The sequence below is a fragment of the Leopardus geoffroyi genome, chromosome D1 (assembly GCF_018350155.1).
Source record: "Leopardus geoffroyi isolate Oge1 chromosome D1, O.geoffroyi_Oge1_pat1.0, whole genome shotgun sequence".
Lineage (NCBI taxonomy): Eukaryota > Metazoa > Chordata > Mammalia > Carnivora > Felidae > Leopardus > Leopardus geoffroyi.
The window spans coordinates 14,580,501-14,604,424 of record NC_059329.1 but is presented as its reverse complement, the minus strand read 5'-3'; the positions used below and the strand labels follow the sequence as shown (position 1 = coordinate 14,604,424).

The window sequence follows — 23,924 nt, the reverse complement described above, 5'->3', positions numbered from 1 at the left end:
CCACATCCTCGCCAACACCTGTTATTTCTTGTCTTTTTGCTACTAGCCATTCTAACAAGTGTGAAGTGATATCTCATTGTGGTTTTGATTTGCAGTTTCCTGACGATTGGTGATGTTGAGCATCTGTTGGCTATCTGTATGTCTTCTTTGGAAAAATGTCTATTGAGATCTTCTCATTTTTTTACTCTATTGTTTTTTTTGTTGGATTTACTCAAGTTGTATGAGTTCTTTATCTATTTTAGATAAATATCGTATATATTATCAGATATATGACTTGAAATATTTTCTCCCATTTAGTCGGTTACCATTTCCTTTTGTTGATGTTTTTTTATAAATATAAATATTACTTAGAATGAACTTTTAAATCCAATTTTAATAATATACTAATATAAAATAAAATATCTTGCTTAAACTTATTTCTTTGTCATAAATCATGCAAAAATGAGAAAATTATTTTTTAAATGTCTTTCCTGGGATGTTTTTAAGATAACATATTCCTTTGAAGGGAGTTTGTGAGTCAAAAAGTTGGAAAATACCGGATACCTATATAGTGAAATAGGTTACAGTTTTCTTTACATTGTAGTTCACATGTAACTTATTGGGGTTTGGGGATCAAATTGAGAGATTCTGTGAACTCTTGATAGACTCTTCTTCAGGAAGGCCTCTCTTCTCTATCTATTATTTACCACTTGCCCCTGAATTTTCCGCTAAAACTCGTTCTCTGCTTATAATTATATGGTTAGATGTGTAATTGTGTCATGTGTGCCTCCCCGCAGGACCGGCTGCTCCATGAGGGCAATGGCCACGTATTTTGTTCACCTTGTGCCAAGAACTCATTAGTGGTTCTTCAAAAACTTGGGGAGTACCCTACTCCTGTTACATATTTGTACATTACCCTTTAGGCAGGTTATTTATATTTCCATTTGGTGCCTTTAGTTTCTGTTGAGTATTTAAGGGGACTTTGATTCATCATGGTCCATAAAAGGCACACCAAAATTTTGTATAGAATGCTCACCTGTCAGTGTTGGAAACTTACCTGATTGAATGATTGGACTTTCATTGTTCTGATAGAATTTAGAATTAGGACTATGTATGCATAGTATGTATTTAATGTATTCAGGAATTCCAATGAATATTGTTTGCAGGTCTTAGAGACTAAGTATCTTATTACAGCCTTTCCCTTTATATATCTACTCAATACAGAGTTTGATGAAAAGATCCTGTGTTGGGGAGAGGTTTTGTTTGTTTGTTTGTTTTTTGTTTTTATGAGACGGGTTGGGGGTAGTGTTATCTATAACAGAGTGGGGAGGATTGGTTTATTATCTCACTTAAAAATAGCTGAGTTCATTGATTCTAACTGCTAAGGTATTTTAAAGCTTTGGGGGAAAATTCATAAGTCATTCATTGAAAATGCCAGTGTAATGCTGGTCCAGCCTTTTTGTTTTTAAACTTTCATCTTCCACAGAGATAGTGTTGTGCTATATAAATATATAGTGCTAAGAGTAGGGGAGGGTCAGAAGATCGGTCAGATCAAGTGGCAGATACATACGGAGCAGTCCCATATATGACATAATAGCGGCACCGACAACAAAAGGGGACCGTACTGCTTCTGTAATACGTTTTCAATCCCATGAATATTATCCTCTCCCGTCCTCTGATTCTGACCTTCCCTGGTCTCTTAAACTAAACGAAATATCCCCCTCCCACCACCAAAAAAAGCTGATTCCTTGATTTTTTTTTTTCCCCCCTTAAAGGAATTTCTCTTGTGTATAAAATGCTCAGGCTGTGAGTCAGTAGTTTTTGGCATCATTTCTCTGCTAGCTCCTAGTCAGGAAGTTCAGCCAGGGGTTGGAGCGATTGCTAAACACTGAGGACTTCCCAAGACCCATTTTTAAGAGTGAACTAATAATGTGACTCCTGGGAACTTCGAAACTCATCCTTCCTCACTACTGTAATTCTGAGATTCACACAGTTGGCTTTTGTTTTGCGCAATTCCAAATAACGCTTTTGGGTCACATGATTTCTAGGCTAGTAGTATTGTATAGGAGAAGCAAGATCAGTTCCTGATCTGTGCTGTGTTCCATTTTCACAGTCCATATAACAGTCTAAATGTTGTTGATACAGTGTTCTTACTGTGGTGTTGATCTTCGGTCCTTTGAGTCATTTCTAGCGAGAATAAATACCTGACAGCTGTCTCCTCCACCCCTCCCCTCCCCTCAGTCCACTGGGAAATTAATCAAGGGCCAAAATAATTTCTCTTCTTGGTCTTTGTCTGTAATTCCATGTGGGGGATTAGGATTACGAGTCCTCAGCTTTCATATGTTACAACATGAAGAATTTTGTGTTTTCTGGTGAGGGTGTTTATTGAGGATCAGTAAGTGTTTTCCCATTTTACTTTGTCCCTCTCCCCCCTACTTCTGAGCAGTTTACTTACAACGGCAAGGAAGTGAAGCACAAGTTACGCTTGGAGGGGTTGCCTGTCAGTTTTAACTTCGCTGTGTTACCTTAGCCGACATTGTGAACATTGGAACTGGCTGCAGGCTAATCTGTTTACATCTGTTTTGAATTGCTCCTTGGTCAGCCAAAAAAGAAGTGGAGGGTATTGCTCTGAAGTGGTGGACCAAATAAGAAAATTTCCTGTTGCAGTTGTCCTGATTTTTAAATTAGTGCCACTCATTCTTTCCTGTTTCCCCCTTACCACATAGACATACCCCGTTGATGATCTGCTCACTTTTAGGGATACACTATCACCACCCTGTATAGCCTCAGGCCCCTGATCTCGCCTAGAACAAAGAATTTCAAGTCTCAAAATTGATAGTAAAGCTCTGGTATTTAAACCATCTCTACAAGACAGACATATGGTTCAGATTAAAGTCTGCTGCTCTGTATTAAGAGAAAGGGATATGAGATACCATTTCAGCCTGCAGACAAATGCTGACCAACCAGGGTGTTGGGGGTTGGAAAGAGACTCAACAGATTACGTTAGGAGCCACTTGTGAGTGGAGAAATAAATGACCATAGGCCACATGAAGAGAGCAACTCCACCCATACGGCTTCTGTTGTGTGGGTGTGAGTATCCATCTTAACCAGTTTCTGCTGCTGTTTTCGTCGGTAACTCTTGAGACTATTCATCATTTTAATGTCGAATCTGTAGATCATGGGGCTTTCCCGTTGCCAATAAACAGTCGGGGACATAAAGTATCGCTACGGGCATTTTTGTACCAGAGAATTTTCTGAAACTGTTACAGAATGGTCACCGCCATATGTGTGGTTACCGTGTGATCATTCATACAAAGTTGTAACATCACTGACTGTATTCCTTACGGTGTACTTTTCATCTCTGTGACTGGCTTATTTTATATTTGGACATTGGTGCCTCTTAATCCTCTTCACCTATTTCGCCTATCCCTCTGCCCTCTTCCCCTCTGGCAACTACCAGTTCTCTGCACTTACCTGTGTGTTTCTGTTTTTATTGTTGTTGTTTGTTCATTTGTTTGTTTTGTTTTTTAGATTCCACATGTGAGTGAAATCACAGGGTATTTGCATTTTTCTGGCCGACTTATTTCACTTAGCACAATACCCTCTAGATCCGTCCATGCTGTCACAAGTGGCAAGGTTTTGTTCTTTTTTATGGCTGAGTAATACTCCATTGTATTTATATACCACATTTTCTTTCATTCATCTATTGATGGACATGTACGTTGCTTCCATATCTTGGCTATTGTAAATAATGCTGCAATAAACATGGGGGTGCATATATCTTTTTGAGTTGGTGTTTTTGTTTTCTTTATGTAAATACCCAGAAGTGGAATTGCTGGACTGCATGGTATTTCTGTTTTTAGTTTTTTGAGGAACCTCCATGCTGTTTTCCAGATTTGGCTCTCCTGGTTTACATTCTCACAAACAGTGCGTAAGGATTCCCTTTATTGTACATCCTGGTTAACACTTGTTGTATCTGACTGGTGTAAGGTGATACCTCATTGTGCTTTTGGTTTGTATTTCCCTGGTGATTAGTGATGTTGATTATCCTTTCCTGTGTCTGTTGGCCATCCACATGTCTCTTCTTTGGAGAGTGTCTGTTCAGGTCCTCTGCCAATTTTTAACGGCAGGAAAATATTACAAAGGCTGTTGCCCTTGAGGTTAGCGTCTATTTTTTCTTTTAGGAGTTTTATGGTCTCGGGTCTCACATGTAGCTCTTTAATCCACTTTGAGTTTATTTTTGTGTATGGTGTAAAAAAGTGGTCTAGTTTCATTCTTTTGTATGTAGCAGTTCCCATTGTGTGTTCTTGCTTTCTTTGTCATAGATTAATTGACCATATAAGTATGTGTTTATTTCTGGGCTCTGTTCTGTCCCATTGAGCTATGTGTCTATTTTTGTACTAGTACCATATTGTTTGATTACTGTAGCTTTGTAATATAGTTTAATATCTGGGATTATGATACCTCTAGCTTTTTCCTTCTTTTTCGAGATTGCTTTGGCTGTTCAGGGTCTTTTGTGGTTCCATACAAATCTTAGGATTTTTGTTCTAGTTTGGTAAAAAATTCTGTTGGCATTTTTACAGGGATTGCACTGAATCTGTAGATTGCCTTGGATAGTATGGGCATTTTAATAATATTAGTTCTTTCAATCCATGAGCATGATATATCTCTCCATTTATTTCTGTCCTTTTCCATTTCTCTCATTAATGTCTTACAGTTTTCAGAGTATACAAATTTCAGCTCCTTGGTTAAATTTATTCCTAGGCATTTTATTCTTTTTTGATGTATTTGTATATGGGATTGTTTTCTTAATTTGTCTTTCTGCTATTTTCTCATTAGTGTATAGAAACACAGTAGACTTCTCTATATTGATTTTGTATAGTGCAGCTTTACTAAATTCATTTATTAGTTCAAATAGTTTTTTGGTGGAGTCTTTTAGGGTTTTCTATATACGGTATCATGTCATCTGCAAATAGTGCCAGTTTTACTTGTCTGATTGTGACTAAGCTTTTCAGTACTTTACTGAATAAAAGTGGTGAGAGCGTACATCCTTGTCTTGTTCTGACCTTAGAGGAAAAGCAAAGTTAGCTGTGGATTTGTCATAGATGGACTTTACTATGTTGAGATATGCTCCTTCTGTGCCCTCTTTGTTGAGTTTTTATAATGTATCGATGTTGAATTTTATCAAATTATTTTTCTGCATCTATTGAGATGATCATATGATTAAAAAAATTTTTTTAATGTTTATTATTGAGAGAGAGAGAGAGCATGAGCAGGGGAGGAGCAGAGAGAGAGGGAGACACAGAATCTGAAGCAGGCTCCAGGCTCCAAGCTGTCAACACAGAGCCCAATGTGGGGCTCAAACCCACGAACCATGAGATCATGACCTGAGCCGAAGTTGGATGCTTAACCGACTGAGCCATCCAGGTGCCCCAAGATGACCATATGATTTTTTACCTGCATTTTGTTAATGTGGTATGTCGTGTTGGTTGATGAGTATATATTAAACCATCCTTGCATCCCTAAGATGAATCCCACTTGATTGTAGTGAATGATCCTTTTAATGAATTTTTCAATTCAGTTTGCTAATATTTTGTTGAGGATTTTTGCCTCTGTGTTCATCAGGGACCTTGATATGTAGTTTTCTTATTTTGTAGTGTCATTGTCTGGTTTTGGTATCAGGGTAATGCTGGCCTCTGAAGTGTTCCAAAACATTCTGAAGCATTCCTTCCTCTGCTATTTTTTGGAATAGTTTGGTATTAATTGGTAATAATAGGTATTAACTTTTCTTTAAATGTTTTGTAGAATTCATCTGTGAAGCCATGTGGTCCTAGACTTTTGTTTGTGGGGAATTTTTGATTACTGATTCAATTTAATTACTAGTAGTTGATCTGTTCAGATTTTTCATTTCTTCCTGACTCATTCTTAGAAGATTCTATGTTACTAGTAATGTATTCATTCATTATACATTGTCTAATTTGTTCGGCAGGTAATTTTTCATAGTAGTCTTTTATAATCCTTTATATATTTGTGGTGTTGGTTGCTACTTCTCTTTCATTGCTGATATTATTTATTTGAGCCCTCTCTTTTTTTCAATTATATTTTTGTCTCTATTTCATTTACGTCTGCTGTGATCTTTGTTATTTCTTTCCTTGTACTAAATTTGGGCTTCATTCTTCTTTGCCTGGTTCTTGTAGGTGTGAAGTTAGATCGTTTACTTGAGATTTTTCTCGATTCTTGAGTGAGACCTGTGTTGCTATAAAATTTCCTTTCAGAAGTGCTTTTGCTGCATCCCAAAGATTTTGATCCCATGTGTTTCCACTTCCGTTTGTCTCCAGGTATCATTTTATTTCTCCTTTGATCTCTTTGTCGGCCCCTTGGTTGCTCAGTAGCATGCTTTTCTTATAATTGATTTCTTCTTTCGTAGCGTTGTGATGGGAAAAGATGTTTGATAGGACTTCAGTCTTCTTCAGTTTTTTGTGACTTGTTTTGTGATCTGCCCTGGGCAGTGTTTCTCCTGCACTTAAAAAATACTGAGCACAGAAATTCTTTCTAGGGCTTCGGTTCAAAACTACAAAGAATCTACAGTTAATTTTTTGAATATACGTTGACTCTATTCCCTTCTTTGCCGTCAATTTCTGTTATTTTGTTGTTGCTATTCTTGCATTTTACTTATATTGAAGTTGCCTCTCTTCAGTTTTTCCTGTGTCCTGCACCAGTGTCTGGTCTAACAGCATTCTTCTTCCTGAGCCTTGTGAACCACACTTTAGCTTATGATAGCGTAGCTGATTTTACTTGTGCCCCCTAACTAGGATGGTCCACGGTTGACGTGAGCTGAGGAAACTGGGTATTCTGGTATATTCTCTAGGATGATGTAGTTCTAGAAAGCAAAGAAAAAAGTTATTGAATACAAAGTGACTGTGATTTTAAAGAAATAGTTAGGCTCTGTCCATTCTCTGGCTTGTTACCTATGGGATTTGAATAACTAAAGGTTATAATCAGAAAATAAAATACATTCCACACTTAGGGGAGAGTGAAGATTAATTATCTGAAAGATTTGCCAAAATTATGTCAACTGTCAGTTGTCCAGTTTTGTCTGTTTGTTTCAACTGTTTTTTTTTTTTTTTCTTTTTTCCCTCTTCTTCTGGTCATCCACGTTTTTTTGACTTGCTAGTATATCAAGTCTGTTTACCTTAGGTTGGACATATTTTTTTTTTTTTTTCAACGTTTATTTATTTTTGGGACAGAGAGAGACAGAGCATGAACGGGGGAGGGGCAGAGAGAGAGGGAGACACAGAATCGGAAACAGGCTCCAGGCTCTGAGCCATCAGCCCAGAGCCCGACGCGGGGCTCGAACTCACGGACCGCGAGATCGTGAGGTTGGACATATTGAAGGAAAGGAAGGGAGATCTAAATCTCCTTACTGGTGTTGTTCTTTGTTAGTAACTCTTGTTAATTAGGGGGAAAGGTAACATTATAGAAAAAATGAATTTTTAAGTCATAAGAAATGTGTCTTAGTCCATTCTGGCTGCAGTAACAAAATACCACAGCCTGGTTAGCATATAAATAACAGAAATTTATTGCTCACAGTTCTGAAGGGATTATATAGATCCTTCAAATATTTACTCCTTTTAAATTGTATTTGAGTACACTGTAAACTTTATGGTTGTATGTAAATTCTTCATAGTTTGTAGGATTATGGTTGTCTTCAAGAAAAACATCAGTGCAATCTCTGTTTTAACAAGTAGCTCCCAGGTCCTGTCCTCTTACCTGTTCACAAAGAGCTGCTTGGAGTCCTCACGCATTTATGTCCCTTTTTATGCTTATCTCTATTTGCCTCTTTTTCTCCCTCCCTCTCTGTCCTTGGTTGATCAGTGAATCATTTGTAAAATATTTATTGAGTGCCTTGTCTTCTGCCAGGCACTGTTCTAGGTGGTGTAAGAAGTCAGTGGTGAGAAAAACAGCCTGATGTCCGCTCTTCTGAGCCCTGATGACAGTGGAGCTTAGATCCCAGTGAAATTGTCCTGCATGGCAAGAAATAGAAGTGGGGAAGAAAAAGGATCCTATTCTTTTCTCCATTTTCCTTTTCATTATGGAATACTACACATATAGACAGAAATGTCAGTTAACCATATATATATACTTTAACGAACCACTATAAAAGCAAAGCCCTATGCAATTACCACTTAGATCAAGAAATGAATAATTTCATCAGCCTAGACTGTACCTTCCCATCCCGACTTCATCCTTGCTTCCAAGAGGTAATCACTGTGTCAATTTTTGTGTTTTACCACCTGTGTAATGCATCCCTCAGGAGTTTTGCTCCACGAAGTGCCATATTTATTGGATATAATGTGGAGTGGGCTCATTCATCATGCATTTTGCTTGTTCTTGAACTACGTATGAATGGAATCATACTGAATGTATTGCTTTGTGTCTTACCTCACTCGACACAATGTTTGTGAGATTTATCTGCGCTTGTATAGCTGAGATTTATTCACTTGTATTTCTTTATAGTGTACCATGATACGAATATACCAGAAGTCATGTTTTCATCGTATCTTTTGATGCATATTTGGATTGTTTTCAGTTTGGACACTCTTAAGCATTTTTCCTTGTGCACTCTTAAACATTCATGTGCATTCTTAAACATTTAAGAGTCTAAACCGAAGAGTAATGTTGCTGGGTCATACAGTGTGTCCATCTCCAGCTTTTGCTTGTGATGCCAGCTGCTGTCGCGTGTCCACGTGTGTTTCCACTCCTGTGTGTCCTCATCACTCCTGGGTGTTACTACACATCGTAAGTTTTGCAGTTTGGTGAGTATGTGAGTGAGTGTGTAATCTCATGTGGTTTTAGTTTTTTAATTTTTCTCTCCAATAATGACACTGGACTCTTTTCCATGTCTTTTGGCCTTTCTTTTGTCATGTGTCTGCTTCAATAAGTCTTTTGCCTGTTTTTCTAGTGGGTTTTCTTTGTTACTGAGTTATAGGAGTTTTTGTTTCAATAGTAAGTATATGAGTCTTTGTTGTATGTGTTACAAATATTTTCTTTCATTTTGTGGTATCTCATTTTACTCTTTTTAAAATGTCTTTCAGTGAGTTGACATTTTAGTGTAATTTTAATGTAACCAAATTTGCCATTTTTTCCTTTGTGATTAGTGCTTTTTGTTTCTTGTTTAAGAAATCTTTCCATCCCTCGAAGCTTTAAAGATCTTCACTTTTATTATTTCGTAAAAATCTTGTAGTTTTACCTTTTGCATTGAGTCTGTGATCCACCGGGAAGTGATTTAAGGATATAGTGTGAGGAAAGTGTCCTATTTAATTTTTTTTTTTTTTTACATATGGAAAATCAGTTGTTCTTATGCCATTTATTGAAAAATTCAGTCTCGGGGCGCTGGGGTGGCTCAGTTGGTTAAGCATCCAACTCCTGATTTCAGCTCAGATCATGATCTCACGGTTTATGGGTTTGAGCTCCGCATCAGGCTCTGCTCTCACAGGGCAGAGCCTGCTTGGGATTCTCTCTCATGTACTCTCTTTACCTCTCTTAAAATAAATAAATAAACTTAAAAAAAAAAAGAAAAATTCAATCTATATCTCAATGATATATAGTGCCTCCCATTCTTTTCAATGTACTGTTTTTAAATTTTTTTTTTTTTTACATTTATTTATTTTTGAGAGACGGAGTGAGACAGAGCATGAGTGGAGGAGGGGCAGAGAGAGAAGGAGGCACAGAATCGGAAGCAGGCTCCAGGCTCTGAGCAAGCGTTCAGCACAGCCCCATGCAGGGCTCGAACCCACGAACCATGGAACCATGACCTGAGCCGAAGTCCCTCAACCGACTGAACCACCCAGGCTCCCCTCAATGCACTGTTCTTAATGAAACATGCAGTTTGTATGCCTCAAGCCACTAGATGACTTTGGGAATTACATACACAGAGCAAAGGGTTGATAGTCAAGAATAACATGAAAAACAGAATATAATAAATAAGGAATTTGGAATAGTTATGGGATGTACATTTACCTCAACGTAAACATACATAAAATGATGACAATGCAGTGGGGGTATGGCCTTTAAGGGCATGTAGACTGGCATTGTTGGCTCTGCCTTGTTCTTAGGAATTTTTTTTTTTTTGAACTTTAAATGTGGGCATGTTGCTTAACAAACCTCGCTTTCCCAGACATAAAACAAAACTTATGCTCATCTTAATGAGGTAATGGATACGTGGTAGTATATCACACAGCACTTGACGGAGTGTCCTTTACAGAACGTCTCCTGACTTTATTCTGTGTAACTGAGAGTGCTGCAGGGATGGGAAGGGTGCCGCTGTGACAGAGACCGGGCCACTCTGGTTCTAGGTCTCCCCAGGTGCCCGGCTCCCTCCAGGGTTCGCACCGCCCAGCTGCGTGGCCAGATGGCTCATTCCCAAGTACCCTGAATGAATTTCCTAGTAGTTCAGAGCGATTATTTATTGGTTGTGATCAAACTTGGTAAGAAATGCCTTATTTTGTTCACCGTGTAACATCTGGTGATTCAGAATGAATCTGCATTGTGTCCGTAGTCCAGTTCTATGACTTAGCATTTGATTAAGACAAACTTAACAAATAGAAATCCCGAGGGGAGCTGATCCCATTTCTGATCAAGAGTAATTATGTCCCCATACTTTTCCCCCAGGCGCAGGTTGCAGACTACCGGGATGACGTTGTATGACTGCTGCAGGCCCCCCTTTTCCTTCTTTGAAAGGCTTTGCTCCTGTCTCAGCTTCCTCGTAATGATGTTTTTCTGGTTTTTGCCACATTCTCTCTCTTCCTGCGCCTATAGTGTAGGAAGTACTTAGGGGTGTGTTCTAAGCCTTAATTCCCAGCCTTCCCTTTTCCTTCACTTACTCTATCAAAAGATTCTTATTCATTCAATCCTACGGCTCGGTTCCTCAGAACATCTCAACTTGAATTTCTTCTCACCTCCTTTAATTCCAGGCATAACAAAAAAAATTTTTTTTTTCCTTCCCAAACCAACCGCTACTGATGAGGTCTTACCCACCCAGATGTGTGCGGTCCTACTCTCTACTTTCTCCTCCTTCTTGTCACATGTGTTTGTCCAGAGTCTGCCCTCAAGTCCGGTCTTTTCTCAAAGTAGTCTTTGAATTGTCTTTCTCATTTCCATTACTTCTACTTCATCATAGGCCTTCCTCTTCACCTCACATCTAATCTAGTCTTGCTTTTGGGTTAATTTTACTGCATCACCTGTCTGCTCTAAAAGTTCCAGTGACTTCTCATTGCCAGTAAGAGTGGTCCTCAAACTTCTTCAGAAAGAATTTTGTTTTGTTCGTTTGCTTACATTCAGATGTCTAAATTATTTCCAGGAGATTGAGTAGGGCTGAGGTAAGGTTTGTGGATCACTCTACATTTCTAAAAGTGGATTGGTGATTCTGATGTACAGATAGGATGAAAATCAGTGGTTGGGAGAGGACAAGGGGATGGAATGGGTGGTGCGTGTGATTGGATGTAAGTAATTATCAAGATAAAATTTTTTTATTTGTGTGGTAGATTCATGGCTGCTTGTTGCATTACTAAAAATAACTATTTCTAGAAGAAAACACAGCGATGAATCTTTGCGACCTTGAGTTAGGCAGTGATTTCTTAGATATGACACCAAAAGCTTTAAGTGACCTTAGAAAATCTCAGTAAATTGAACTTCATCAAAATTAAAAACTTGTATGCATCAAAGGACATCATCAAGAAAGTGGGAGAAAATTCTTGCAAATCGTATCAATGGACTTACATCCAGAGAATATAAATAACTCTTACAACTCAATAATAAAAAGACAACCCAATTTAAAAATGGGCAGAGGACTTGGATGGACATTTGTCCGAAGAAGGTATACTGATGGTCAAAAGCATGTGAAACAGTGTTCAACATTATTAGCCATCAGGGAGATGCAAACCAAAATCATCGTGAGAATACCACATACCTCAGGAGAATGGCTGTAATTAAAAAAAAAAAAAAATGACAGTAATAAGTATTGGCAAGGATATGGAGAAACTGGAGCCCTTGTACATTTGCTGGTAGTTATGTGAATTGTGGAAGCCACTTTGGATAAAAGTTTGGTCAATTCCTCAAAAGTTTAAAACCATACCAGCGATTCTATTTCTAGATATATACCCAAGAGAAATGAAAATATACATTCTTCTTTTATATGTATGAAGTTTATTTTATTTATGTTGAAAAGGAGAGCAGGGGAGGGGCCCAAGAGAGAAAATCCCAAGCAGGCTCCACGCTGTCTGCACAGAGCCAGTTTAGGGCTCCATCTCACGAATCCAGAGGTCATGACCTGAGCTGAAATCAAGAGTCGGACACTTAACCGATGAGCCACCCGGGCGCCCCAAAAACATGCATTCGCAAAAAACGTTCAAGAAGGCTCATAGCAGCATTATTCATAATACCAAAAAGTGGAAATAACCTAAATGTACATCATCTGATGAGTGGATACATAAAATGTGGTGTAACCGTATCATGGAATATTGTCCAGTGATAAAGAAAGGACCAGAGTACTGATTGGTAGATGCTACAACATGGATGAACCTTGAAAACATTATGCTAACGAAAAGAAGCCAGACACGAAGTCTGTATATTGTGTGGTTCCTTTTATTGGAAATGTTCAGAATAGGCAAATTCAGAGAGACAGAAAGTTGGTTAGTGATGGCCTGGGGCTGGGGTCATTGATGGGAGAGTTGGGGGGAAGTGGGGAGTGACTGCTGCTGGGTATTGGGTTTCTCTTTAGCATGGTACAGATGTTCTAAAATTGAGGTAGGGGTTTTACAACTCCATGAATATACTTGAAGCCACTGAACAGTACACTTTAAATGGGCAAATTTTATGGGATATGACGTTTATGTCAGTAAGGCTGTGGAACAAAAATCTGAGTGGAAACAGGCCATGTGTGTCCCCACCTGCCCCATGCGGCCTGCACAGCCCAGCAGCGGGGAGTTACTTCCCAAAACCCCCAGCAGCACCCGAAATACACTGGTTTTAGTTTTAACTGCTTTTATTTTTCTCCTCCGGTCTTCTTAAAGTGTGTAGCAAAATGCCCCCAGAGGTAAGCAGCTGCGAGAATAAGGAGGAGGTTCTTTCCCTTCCAGTTCTTCAGTCCCTGGAGTATAGGTTAGAAGGAACTAAACTTCCACAGTAAGTTCCAGATTTAGTATGTTAATGCCTCGCGGCTTCTCCCAGATCAGTAACTGAAATTTTCAGAAAATCTGTTGTAGCCGAAATGGACAGTGAACTAGCCAGAACTGTAACTTCCCAGCTGCACAGCAGTATTGAAGATGCCTGTGAAGTACTTGTGGGGAAGATCAGACAGCGGTGTGCGTTCAGCGAAGCTGTGGATTTATAGTCATGTGTGTATCGAAGAGGGAGGGTGGGTCACACTCGGTTAGGTTCGGTACATTAAAGAATGAATTGGGATACCTCGGCATCATTCACTAGAGGACTCTGGCTTTAGTGGCAAGAAAGAACGTGTCCCAGCAGGCACGGAGAGGTAGATTTTGCTTAAACGTGCAGTTAGGAGTGGGAACAGTACGTGGAATGGTTACAGGAGACCCCTTGACAGGTTTGCGGGACGAGAGGATTTTTGCCTGGTGTGGAATAGGAGGTGAGGGCAAGCAGATGGGGGGTTCATTGTTGCATCGTACTGAAGTCTTGCTGTCGGTCATTGGGTCCAGTTGTCGCAGCCAGCCATCTGGTAGTAACAAGCCGTCGAAGCAGGTGCTTCCCCAGGTGTGGATCCCCGTGGTTGTCAGGCCCCGATCAGGTCGCTGGTTCTTGCCTGCTCGCTTCTCCCGTCAGTGCCTCCTGGCAATCATGGCTGAAGCCATTGTTGAAGATGGTTCCCTTTGAGAGTGTTTCCTTTGTAAAGATTTCCAGTTTGATAGAATTAACAAGCTCATGCCATGAAGTTTGTGCTTTCCCCTCTCCAGCAGTGTAAATCAGTAAAAATGTTATTAATTTTAGGTAGAGCATTCATGGTTCAAAATGTGAAACGTCCTATGTTTTGAGCTGCTTTTTAGGAAAAATTTAAACCTACTGCTTTTAATTAATTGCTTGGCGTGTTGCATTTTGCATTCAAAATACAAAATACTCCATGATTCTGTCTTCTGGACTTTGCTGACCAGTCAGACCAACATCAGAGCACAGCGGTTATTACAGACTCCATCTGCATCGTTCTTCCACATGGTACAGAGGAAGGCCAGTCATGGAAAAGGACCTGATGAAGGTGTATGGAAGCCAGTTGACAACAAGAACAATGGAGGGTCCTTTTTCTAGATGATTCCCAAAGACACCTGTTTGCTGAATCTCGTTTGTTAGGATTTTTAACAACGTATCCTCATGCTTGCAAAAAAAAAAAAAAAAAATCTTAATAGAGTTTAGCACATGTAGGCTTTAATGAGTAAATTAAAACTTATTGGGTGTCAGAAGTTGTAGTTTAGTTGGTAGAGCTTTAAATGCAGTTGCGTTCATAGTCAACATTTCTTGAGTACCTATTGTGTTTAAACACTGTTATATGAGGTAATTTGAGAGAGTCTGAGATGAATACGTTTTTGAAAGGAACTAGAAAGAGAGGGTGTTTTTCAGGAGCTAGAAGAATAGGGTCTATATATATGACAATAACCCAAATAAGGGAGAAATACAAAGTAATAGGGGAGTACAGAGAAGGTAGAAGGTATTTCTTATAGGAGATCCAGGAATGCTTGGCAGTAGAGGCATTTATTTTCCATTGATGAATGAGAATATTGGATTTCTTATACCAGAAGTTGTAAATGTTTCTACTGAAGCCCCTAGTGATCATTAAGTTAATTTTAGAACTGTAGACAGGATGCCTAGGAGGTAGAGGCTCTAGTGGCTGGCCAGCTGCCATTGTAAGGATGAGAAGGCTCTGGGAGCCAGAAAGTGACGGGAGGATTGGCCTAGTGATTTTATTGCCAGTTCATTCAGTGACCCTTTCTCGAGTCCCTGCTGTGTAGGAAAGCACTGTGTGGAAATGGTTAAGTAAAGCTGTATCCCTCCCATCCACTCACTGGCAGAGGGCGTAAACACATAATGCAACTAAGTATAATAGGAGCAGAGTAATTGGGATGTAGAGGCACAACTCAAGGGCTATGGAAGCACAGAGGAGGAAGCCATTGACCTTGTCTTTTGTGGGGGAAATCAGTTAAGGCTTCATACAGGAAGTAATATTTGACTGGGCCTTGGAAATAAGTGATATTTCGAATGTGGAAAAGAAAGGAAAAGTCATGGCACAGAGAGGAAATAGCCAAAGGAAGGCACATAGACACAGGATGTGAGTCGTCTAGCAATGCTAGAATGGCCAGGAGAAGTTGGGAGGGTGGGTGGGCCCGGGGACAGTGCTAAGAGGGATAGACTATTCTGTGAGCGGATGGGAACCACCAGTGTTTTTGAGTGAGGAGTGATCTGGGTGACCACCACTGTGCTACGAATGGGTGGCCTAGAGGGAAATGAAATAGAGGTGGTAAGCTGTGCATGAGTCTCGGGCAGAGAGAATAGGGATATGAACTAAGGTGCTAGGAATGGAAAATACAAGAAAATGGATTCAGGCCACACTTTATTACCAGTTTGAAATGGGAAATGAGAGGGAGAATGGGGGCTCCAGTGCTCTTTGTAGCTGGGCTGGTAATGCCGTTAACAAACACTAATGGGAACATCACTGGAAGAACAGATTCGATTTCAGAAAATGGCCAGTTTGAGCTGTTTCTTCCCAGATAAGTATTAGAAGCTCATGTCAGGACCTTGAGAGTGGGTACCAGGACCAGAGATGTAAATTTGGAGCATTATTACCAAACAAATGATAACAGAAGCTGTGAGACCAGAAGAGTCAACCTTACAGCAAGGAATAAGAGACAAAAATCAGTGCGTGCCTTGTAAGAAAACACCTGCCCAGGTGGGAGGAAGAAAGGAGCAAAGCAGATAGCAAATGGAGGCAGAGTTGTCAAGGGAAGTAAAACCACGGAGGGGAGAGCAGGGGGTGCTCCGCATTTTCAGGTGCTGTGACGGTAGGGAGTGTGGCCGGCCCTGGGCGGGCAGTGTTCTAGGCTGGCCTCCATACAACTTGCTTCCTAAACACGTGCACACAAGAAAGTGTCTGGACTCAACGGCTGTCTATCCTTTGGCCTGCCATCCTTGCCCATTTTCTCCAGTCCCCCTCCGCCCCCCATCTCTCTCATCTGCTCTCTCTTAAAACAGTGGGACGGGAAGAAAAGCAGGGGGCAGTTGAAGCACAAAGGGGCTTGGAGTTGAATTGTAAGCATTCCTGTTTCAGTTTGTAAATAAGTTGCCTACTCTTTCTTTTGAGTAAGCCACCTTAATGATAATGACGTCACTTTGTCTAAGTTTTCAAGTCAGTGTGTCTCTAGTGGTCATAAATGTGTTTGTCCTAAGAAGTAAAAATAACATGAAAATTCTGGGTCCGGGTGAGTGGGCTTACATGGAGTTACGGGTTCTGATGCAGTCTTAACACCAGTCGCTACCCAGTATTGGTTTTGTTCTTAAAGGAACAGGTGTGCTTGCTTCACTCAGCATGGGTTATGAAAGGAACAGTGTTGGTTTTGCTGACATAAACCCGTCATGTTTACTTGTAGTTAGCCAGATATCTCTCGCATTCCAGCTCATCCGTATCTCCCTTTCACTGTGATTCGTGTTAAGTTCAAGTGACTGGTTGTATAATTTCTTTTTTATTTTATTATTTTTTAATTTAAATCCAAGTTAGTTAACACATGGTTGTGTAATTTCTAAGAGTCCTCTTTTCTTTAAAAAAAAATTTTTTTTTAATTTAATGTATGTTTATTTTGAGAAAGAGAGAGAGAGAGCATGAGCAGAGGAGGGGCAGAGAGAGAGGGAGACACAGAATCCCAAGCAGGCTCCAGGCTCCGAGCTGTCAGCACAGACCCCGACGTGGGGCTCGAACCCACGCGCCATGAGATCATGACCTGAGCTGGAGTCAGACGCTTAACAGACTGAGCCACCCAGGCGCCCCCTCAGGGTCCTCTTTTCACATTTGATTCTCAAATTTCATGATCCAGAGCCTTTATTCAGTGACCAGAAGCTGGTACGTTCAGGGCTGAGATAACATGAGCTTTTTGTCTTTGTAGATTTCGGTTTCAGTAACCTGTTCACTCCTGGGCAGCTGCTGAAGACCTGGTGTGGAAGCCCTCCCTATGCCGCGCCCGAACTCTTTGAAGGAAAGGAATATGATGGGCCCAAAGTGGACATCTGGGTATGTACTGTCTTCTCTTAGACCCCATGGTGGTCCTCACCCTCGCTTGCTAACAGCTGTCTTCCCTCCGGGTGACCCCTAATGCCACATGCGAATTGAGATCTTGACCCCTATTCTTTGAATTCCCGGTTCTTGGTGCAGAGTCTTTCCTCCAGCTCTTGTGTGGTGGACCCAGCCACAGAAAAAAGCTCTGCCTTTTGCATCTGCAAAAAAAAAAAGCCCAAGAGCAAGCTCGGATGGGTGCCCTCGCTAAGAACAGACAAGAGATCAAGGCTCTGTTGGTGCCACTTGCCTTCTCCCCAGAGGTTGAGTACCGAGAGAAATTCTCATTGTGTTACCCCAAATTAATGTCTGGAAGCGAGGAAGAGCATTGGCTCTCCTGAAGATGATTGGCCTGGCCAATGCCCGTATTATTTCTCACACAGATGGGGGGGAAAAGGTGGCTCCATCATCTTGTGCACGACTCGCCGTCATCCTCACACACGTGCCGTAATGGCCTCTTCTGTCTCCTCTGATGCGATTAACTGTGTGTCCTCTCTGTTTGGGATGCAGAGCCTTGGAGTCGTCCTGTATGTACTTGTGTGCGGTGCCCTGCCGTTTGATGGGAGCACACTGCAGAATCTGCGGGCCCGGGTGTTGAGTGGAAAGTTCCGCATCCCATTTTTTATGTCCACAGGTAAGGGAGTGAGCAGCACACAGCAGTGACTGGGTTCACGGAAAGTTACACGTGCTGAGTTACGCAGGAATTGAGGGATAGACTACACATGGCCCGTCCGGCACCCTTTCTTTGCTCCAGTTGGCTGAACTGGCGTCTCCAGAAGTGAGGTTCTCTAACAACACAGTGTATAGACTGTGACATCAGAGGGCCCTGCCCGAGTTGGCCTGAGTTTGGCTCCGGGCTCCGCACGTAGCTGCCAGTGTTGTGTGGCCGATTGCTAAATCCGTCTGAGTTTTGGTTTCCTCATCTGTACGTGGCTGGCAGGTTCGTGAGGGCGTTACTACGAAGACTAAGTTAAGTGACTTATGGAAAGAGTCAGTGGGCCCATCACATAGTTGCGAGGCAGTAAATACTCCCGTTTCACCCCTGTCCTTTTCTCCCCCTCTCCCACCCTTTTTCGGGATGTTTCCATTTCCTGGGGCCCCATAGAGATGTGGCAGTAAGGGACAAGGATAGAGCAGGCTTTTCGTTTCGGCCTTGCTGCTGCTGCATTTCCTACTCGCGTGACAGTTATCCACCAGACTCAAATAAAAAAGTATTTTTTAAATGAGTGGGCAGTAGGGTAAGTAGTTTTTGGAAAGATGTAACACTTTGAAAACAGACACCACACACCCAGAATGTGCAGTGTTTTATTACCATTTATATGCACATGAGAACAGTTTAGAAACAGTGCAGTCAACAACCTAGTTCGTTTTACTTCGTCATGTTTTCACTGTAAGCAACAGCATACACAGTGGATGGCCCGTGGTTGGTGACGCACTAGAAGCACATGGGAATTGCATTTTTGAATAAACAGGAAACTTTTTCTAGATTTCACTTTAAGTCTCCTTAGAATTAATGGCCTAATATTCTGTCTGATAATGAGAAGTGCTGTGAGAAAAGGAAAATAGAGAAGGCTCAGGGCTGGTGGGGAGGGGAGGTTATTTGAAAAGGTACACCCAGGGGGCCCTGTCACTGAGAAAGTGACATTTCAGCACAGACTTAAAGAAGGTGAGGGAGTGAGCTCTGCAGTCTGAAGTTGAGCTTTCCAGCTGGGGGAGCAGCCCGGAGGCCGCTGGTGCAGAGGCCGCCCGGAGGGAGCATGCTGGTGTTTATGGAGCAGAGAGGGGTGGGGGGTCTGTGCTTGGAAGGAGTGACAGGGACAAGAGAGAGATGAGGTCAGAGAGGCAAGGGGAGCTTACTTTGAGGGCCCAGTCACTTAGTGCAAAGACCTGAGTTTTTACTTAGAGTGAAATGCAGAGAATCAAAGCGTTTTAACAGCAGACTGATCTGATCTGATCTGACTTGTGTTTTTCCTAACTTTGATTATCAAAATTTTCAAAGACAAAAAAATGTCAAAAGCTTTTGAGTGTGATACTGTTTTAAGAAAATCACTTTGACTGCTCTGCCTGGTTAAAAGGCTTAGGGGCTGAAGGCGGGAGACTTTTGCAATAATCCAAATGAGAGACACTGGCGGCCAGTTCCCAGACAGGGTGTGGAGGTGGAGATGGTAAGAAGCGGTCAGATTCAAGAGATAGTACATATTGTGGCAGGCACCAGCCAGAGCATTTTACAAACATTGACTCATTTCATTATTATACCAACGAGATACATAAGACTATCACCTCCATTTTACAAGTGATAAAACGGAAGCCAGGACACGTTTAGCAGTTTTGCAAAGATAACCCAGCTGCGAAGCGGTTGGACTAGAATTTGAACCTAGGCAAGTCCAATTCCAACAACACTTGTGTCGGATTTGACGTGAGGGAAAGAATAATTAAAGGTAACTCCAGGGGTTTTGGTTGAGCAGCTGCCAAGGATGGATTTACTGCCAACAGAGGAGAGGATGGCTAGGGAAGAATACTTACTGTTTGGAGAAATGTTTTAGATGAGTTCTTTTGAGATGCCTGTTACCCACCTGGGCTCAGATACTGTGTAAGCTGTTGGGATATAAGGCTGCAGGTTGGTTGAGGGTCACGGGCTAGGGATGTCCATTTGGGAACCATCAGTGTAGAGATAACATTCAGAGCTAGAGATGAGATCGCTTCGTAGGCAGTGATGTAGAGAAGAGGCCCAGGGATTGGTCTCTGGAACGCGCTAACAGAGATCAGGAAGATGAAGGATTGGCACAGGGATCGCTAGTGGAGGCAAGCCAGAGGGTCCGCGGTCCTGGAAAAGAAGTAAGAAAATGTTTCAGGGAGGACAGAGTGAAGAATTGTGTGGGGTGCTGCTGACAGGTCAGAACAGATGAGTGAGAGCTCACTGGATTTAGGAACGTGGAGCTTAATCGATGACGTTGACATACAGTGTTGGCGGAGGGACAGGAGCAAGAACTGAATTCATGTGGCTACAACAGAAAAGGAACGGGAGGGAAATAGCAAGAAGAAATGGACACAGCTATTCCCAATTTTACTATAAAAGGAAGCAGGGATGAGGTCCAGTAGACGGCTCTGGCCGGCCACCAGTGATCATGCCGTCATCCACTGGATGTCCTCCGTCTTTATCTTAATGACTGGCCAGCAGTAGTTAGCACTTAACCCTTCCTCACTTTCTTTCTTTTTTACACATAAACTCTATTATGTTCACATAGTATTAGGTTCACAGCAGAAGTGAACACAAAGCGTAGCCGGTTGCCATCTACCCTCGTCCCCTCACACTCACGGCCTTCCCCACCTTCAGCATCTACACCGGGGAAGAGTATCTGTTACAGTCCATCAGCCTGCATTGACACTACACCAGATGATCCTCCCAAATCCATAGTTTACATTAGGGCTCACCCTTGGTTTACGTCCTGTAAATTGGGACAAACACGTGGTGACGTGTATCTACCGTGTTGTCATACAGAGCAGTTCCACTGCCCTAAAGCTCCTCGGTGCCTGTTTACCCCTCCCCCCAACCTCTGGTAGCCACTGATCATTTTACTGTCTCCATCGTTAACTTGAGCCTTTTCTAGAATGTCACGCATAGTAGTTGGAATCCCCAGTACTATGTACGTAAGGTTCCCCTCTGTCTTTTCATGGCCCGATCGCTCATTTCTTTTTAATGCCGGATAACATTCCATCGTGTGGCTATACCCCAGTTTATCTGTTTACCCAGTGGACGACTTGGTTGCTTCCAAGTTTGGGCAGTTGTGAATAAAGCTGCTCTAAACATCTTGGGCAGGTTTTGGTGTGGACACAAGTTTTCAACCCTTTGGGCAAATACGAGGAAGTGTGATTGCTGGATAAAATGGAAGAATATGTTTGGTTTTGTAAGAAACCGCCCAACTGTCTGTTAAGGCGGCTGCGCCCTTCTGCCTTCCTCCCAGCAATGAGCGAGAGTTCCTGTTGCCGTACATCCTCCCCAGCAGTTTGTGTTGTCAGGGCTTGAGGTTTTGACAGGCTCATAGATAGATGAGTAGTGGTTTCTCGTTATTTTAATTCGCAATTCCCTCATGACGTATGATGAGGAGCACTTTTTCATATGGGTGTCTGCCATCAGTCTGTCTTCTTTGGTGACTTGTCTGTCCAAGTGTTTTGCCCATTTTTAAATCAGGTTATGTATTTTCTTATAGGTGAGTCACTCCTTACTTTGTCAAACACTTTTTTCTCCCTGCTTCTCGGATGCCATGCCCTCCAGTGTTCCTCCTGTCTCTCTGGATGCACCTTCTTTGTCATCTCCCCCAGTTTTCTCTTTCTCTGTTCATCCTTTCAGGCTTTCTTCTTTTCCACCATCATTCTGAGCCATCTTATTTACTGCCATGGCTTCGGTGATGACCGTGACTCTCAGTCCCCAGTTAATGCTCCATGAACTCTCTGGCCCAGACCTCTCCTCTGGGACGAAGGGTGACCTAACCAGCCTGTAGCCACTGATCAACTTCACTTTTATGTCTTGAATTCACATCAATAGAAACATTTTCAAAACCGACCTTAAGTCTCCCCCTCCCTATCCTTCGTTCCCTATCTCAGTGAATGGCATCACCATCTGAAGAAGGCAGGAACCAGCCTCATTCCCCCTCCTCTCTCACCATTGCCACAGCTGATCAGTTACCAGATCCTGTCCATTCAACCCTCCATACCTATCTTCTGCAGTGGCTCTTGCCTGGATTAAAAAGTAGCCAACTAGGGGCGCCTGGGTGGCTCAGTCGGTTGAGCGTCCGACTTCAGCCCAGGTCATGATCTCGCAGTCCGTGAGTTCGAGCCCCGCGTCGGGCTCTGTGCTGACAGCTCGGAGCCTGGAGCCTGTTTCAGATTCTGTGTCTCCCTCTCTCTCTGACCCTCCCCTGTTCATGCTCTGTCTCTCTCTGTCTCAAAAATAAATAAACATTAAAAAAAATTTTTTTAAAAAATAGCCAACTAAATGGATTTCTGGCTCCAGTCTCGCCCCTCCCTAATCCATTCTCCACACTGCTACAGGAGCACATGTATAGAAACAAGCAGTGAACACATACACGTACACAAGTCTGATCAATCCATTTTCCAGCTTAAACTTTCCAGTGGCTTGCCTCTAGGCTAAAGTTCACTGGTTAACGTGGCACGAGCATTGACTTTCAAACACTTTGACCATGACCATAGTAAATAATGTATTATACTGTGACCTGGAACACACAGATATCCATACTACTGAACAGAGGTTGTTTTTTTTTTTTAAAAAAAAACAACAACAACACATGCCCTTACTATGATGTGCAGTACACCCCAGTATATTTTACATTAAAAAAATGCCGATTATAACTTCCTAGATTGATCTCTTGACTGCTGTTTGAAAAACAGCGGCCTAGAAATACCTTATGACCCAGTGCCTGCCTGTCTTTTCGACCCCAACTTCCTTTCTATACCTAATCAGCCCGACTTCCTTCTAGTTCCCAGGACAAATGATGTGCTTTAGAACAGTTCCCTCTGCCCAGAATGCTTCCTCCTCCCCTAGCCCGACTCCACCCACTCCTCTGTTCTAGAATAAGAAATTAGATGTGCTAGAAAAAGAAATGAGGTAATTTCTACCAGTCTTCGGATCTGGGCTTTTTTTTTTTTTTTTCTTTTATCATGGGACTTACTAAACTTTATTGTAATTACTTCTTTCATTGTACATCTTCCACACCAGACCAAGCTTAGAGAAAATAAAGATGAAGTGTGTTTTTTTCACAGTTGTCTACATCCTCCCATAGTATCTGGCATGTAACAGGACTTAGTAAATAGGAAGTAGTTAGTAAATGGAGTCCTGTTTAAAATCCTCCCCTGGCCTGCATTTGCACCTAGAATAAAGTTCAAAAAGCCATTATCATGATAGCCAACAAGGTACAGCCGTGATTGGCCCTCCTCTTTAATCTTATTTCCTGCTACTGGTCACCATGGGTTCTGAGCGCCAGTCACTGAGGCATCCTTGCTGTTTGTCACACTCGCCAAGCACGCACATCCCCGTTCCTTCAAATATTCACGCAGGCTTGCTTCCTCATTTCATGTGAGGGTTCTGCTTAAAAGTCCCTTCTGAGAGGTGCTTTTTGACTCCCCCTCATCATTCTCTTTCCAGAACTCTTCTTCATTTTTTTTTTTTAATTCATTTTTTGATAGAGACAGAGCGTGCGTGGGGGAGGGGCAGAGAGAGAGGGAGACACAGAATCCAAAGCAGGCTCCAGGCTCCGCGCTGTCAGCACAGAGCCCGACATGGGGCTCGAACGCACGGACCGTGAGATACCATGACCTGAGCCGAAGTTGGACGCCCAACCGACTGAGCCACCCAGGCGCCCCTCTGCTTCATTTTTTTTTTACACGGCAAGGACCACTGCCTGACCTCACTTGTTCATTGTGTCCCTATCCCCACTGCCTCTTGACTGCAATAAAATTTTGTTTACTGCTGTATTCCTAGGGCTTAGGACAATGCCTGGGTCCTAGTAGGCACTCAGTAAATATTTGTTAAATGAATGGATGCCTACCTAGGTTCGTTAAAATGCTAACTATCACAACTCCTCCAGCATGTACCCTTGTATTC

The 23,924-nt window shown here is 41.9% G+C and overlaps 1 protein-coding gene across 10 annotated transcripts in view; it reads left to right on the top strand.

Annotated features, from left to right (window-relative positions):
* SIK3 (SIK family kinase 3) overlaps window positions 1-23,924 on the top strand; it is a 250,678-nt gene that overhangs the window by 181,650 nt on the left and 45,104 nt on the right. For all 10 annotated transcript variants that reach the window (XM_045482918.1, XM_045482917.1, XM_045482916.1 and 7 more), the window contains exons 5-6: window positions 17,139-17,263; window positions 17,816-17,939. In XM_045482918.1, coding sequence (XP_045338874.1) covers window positions 17,139-17,263; window positions 17,816-17,939 — 249 coding nt within the window. The remainder of the gene's footprint in view (window positions 1-17,138; window positions 17,264-17,815; window positions 17,940-23,924) is intronic.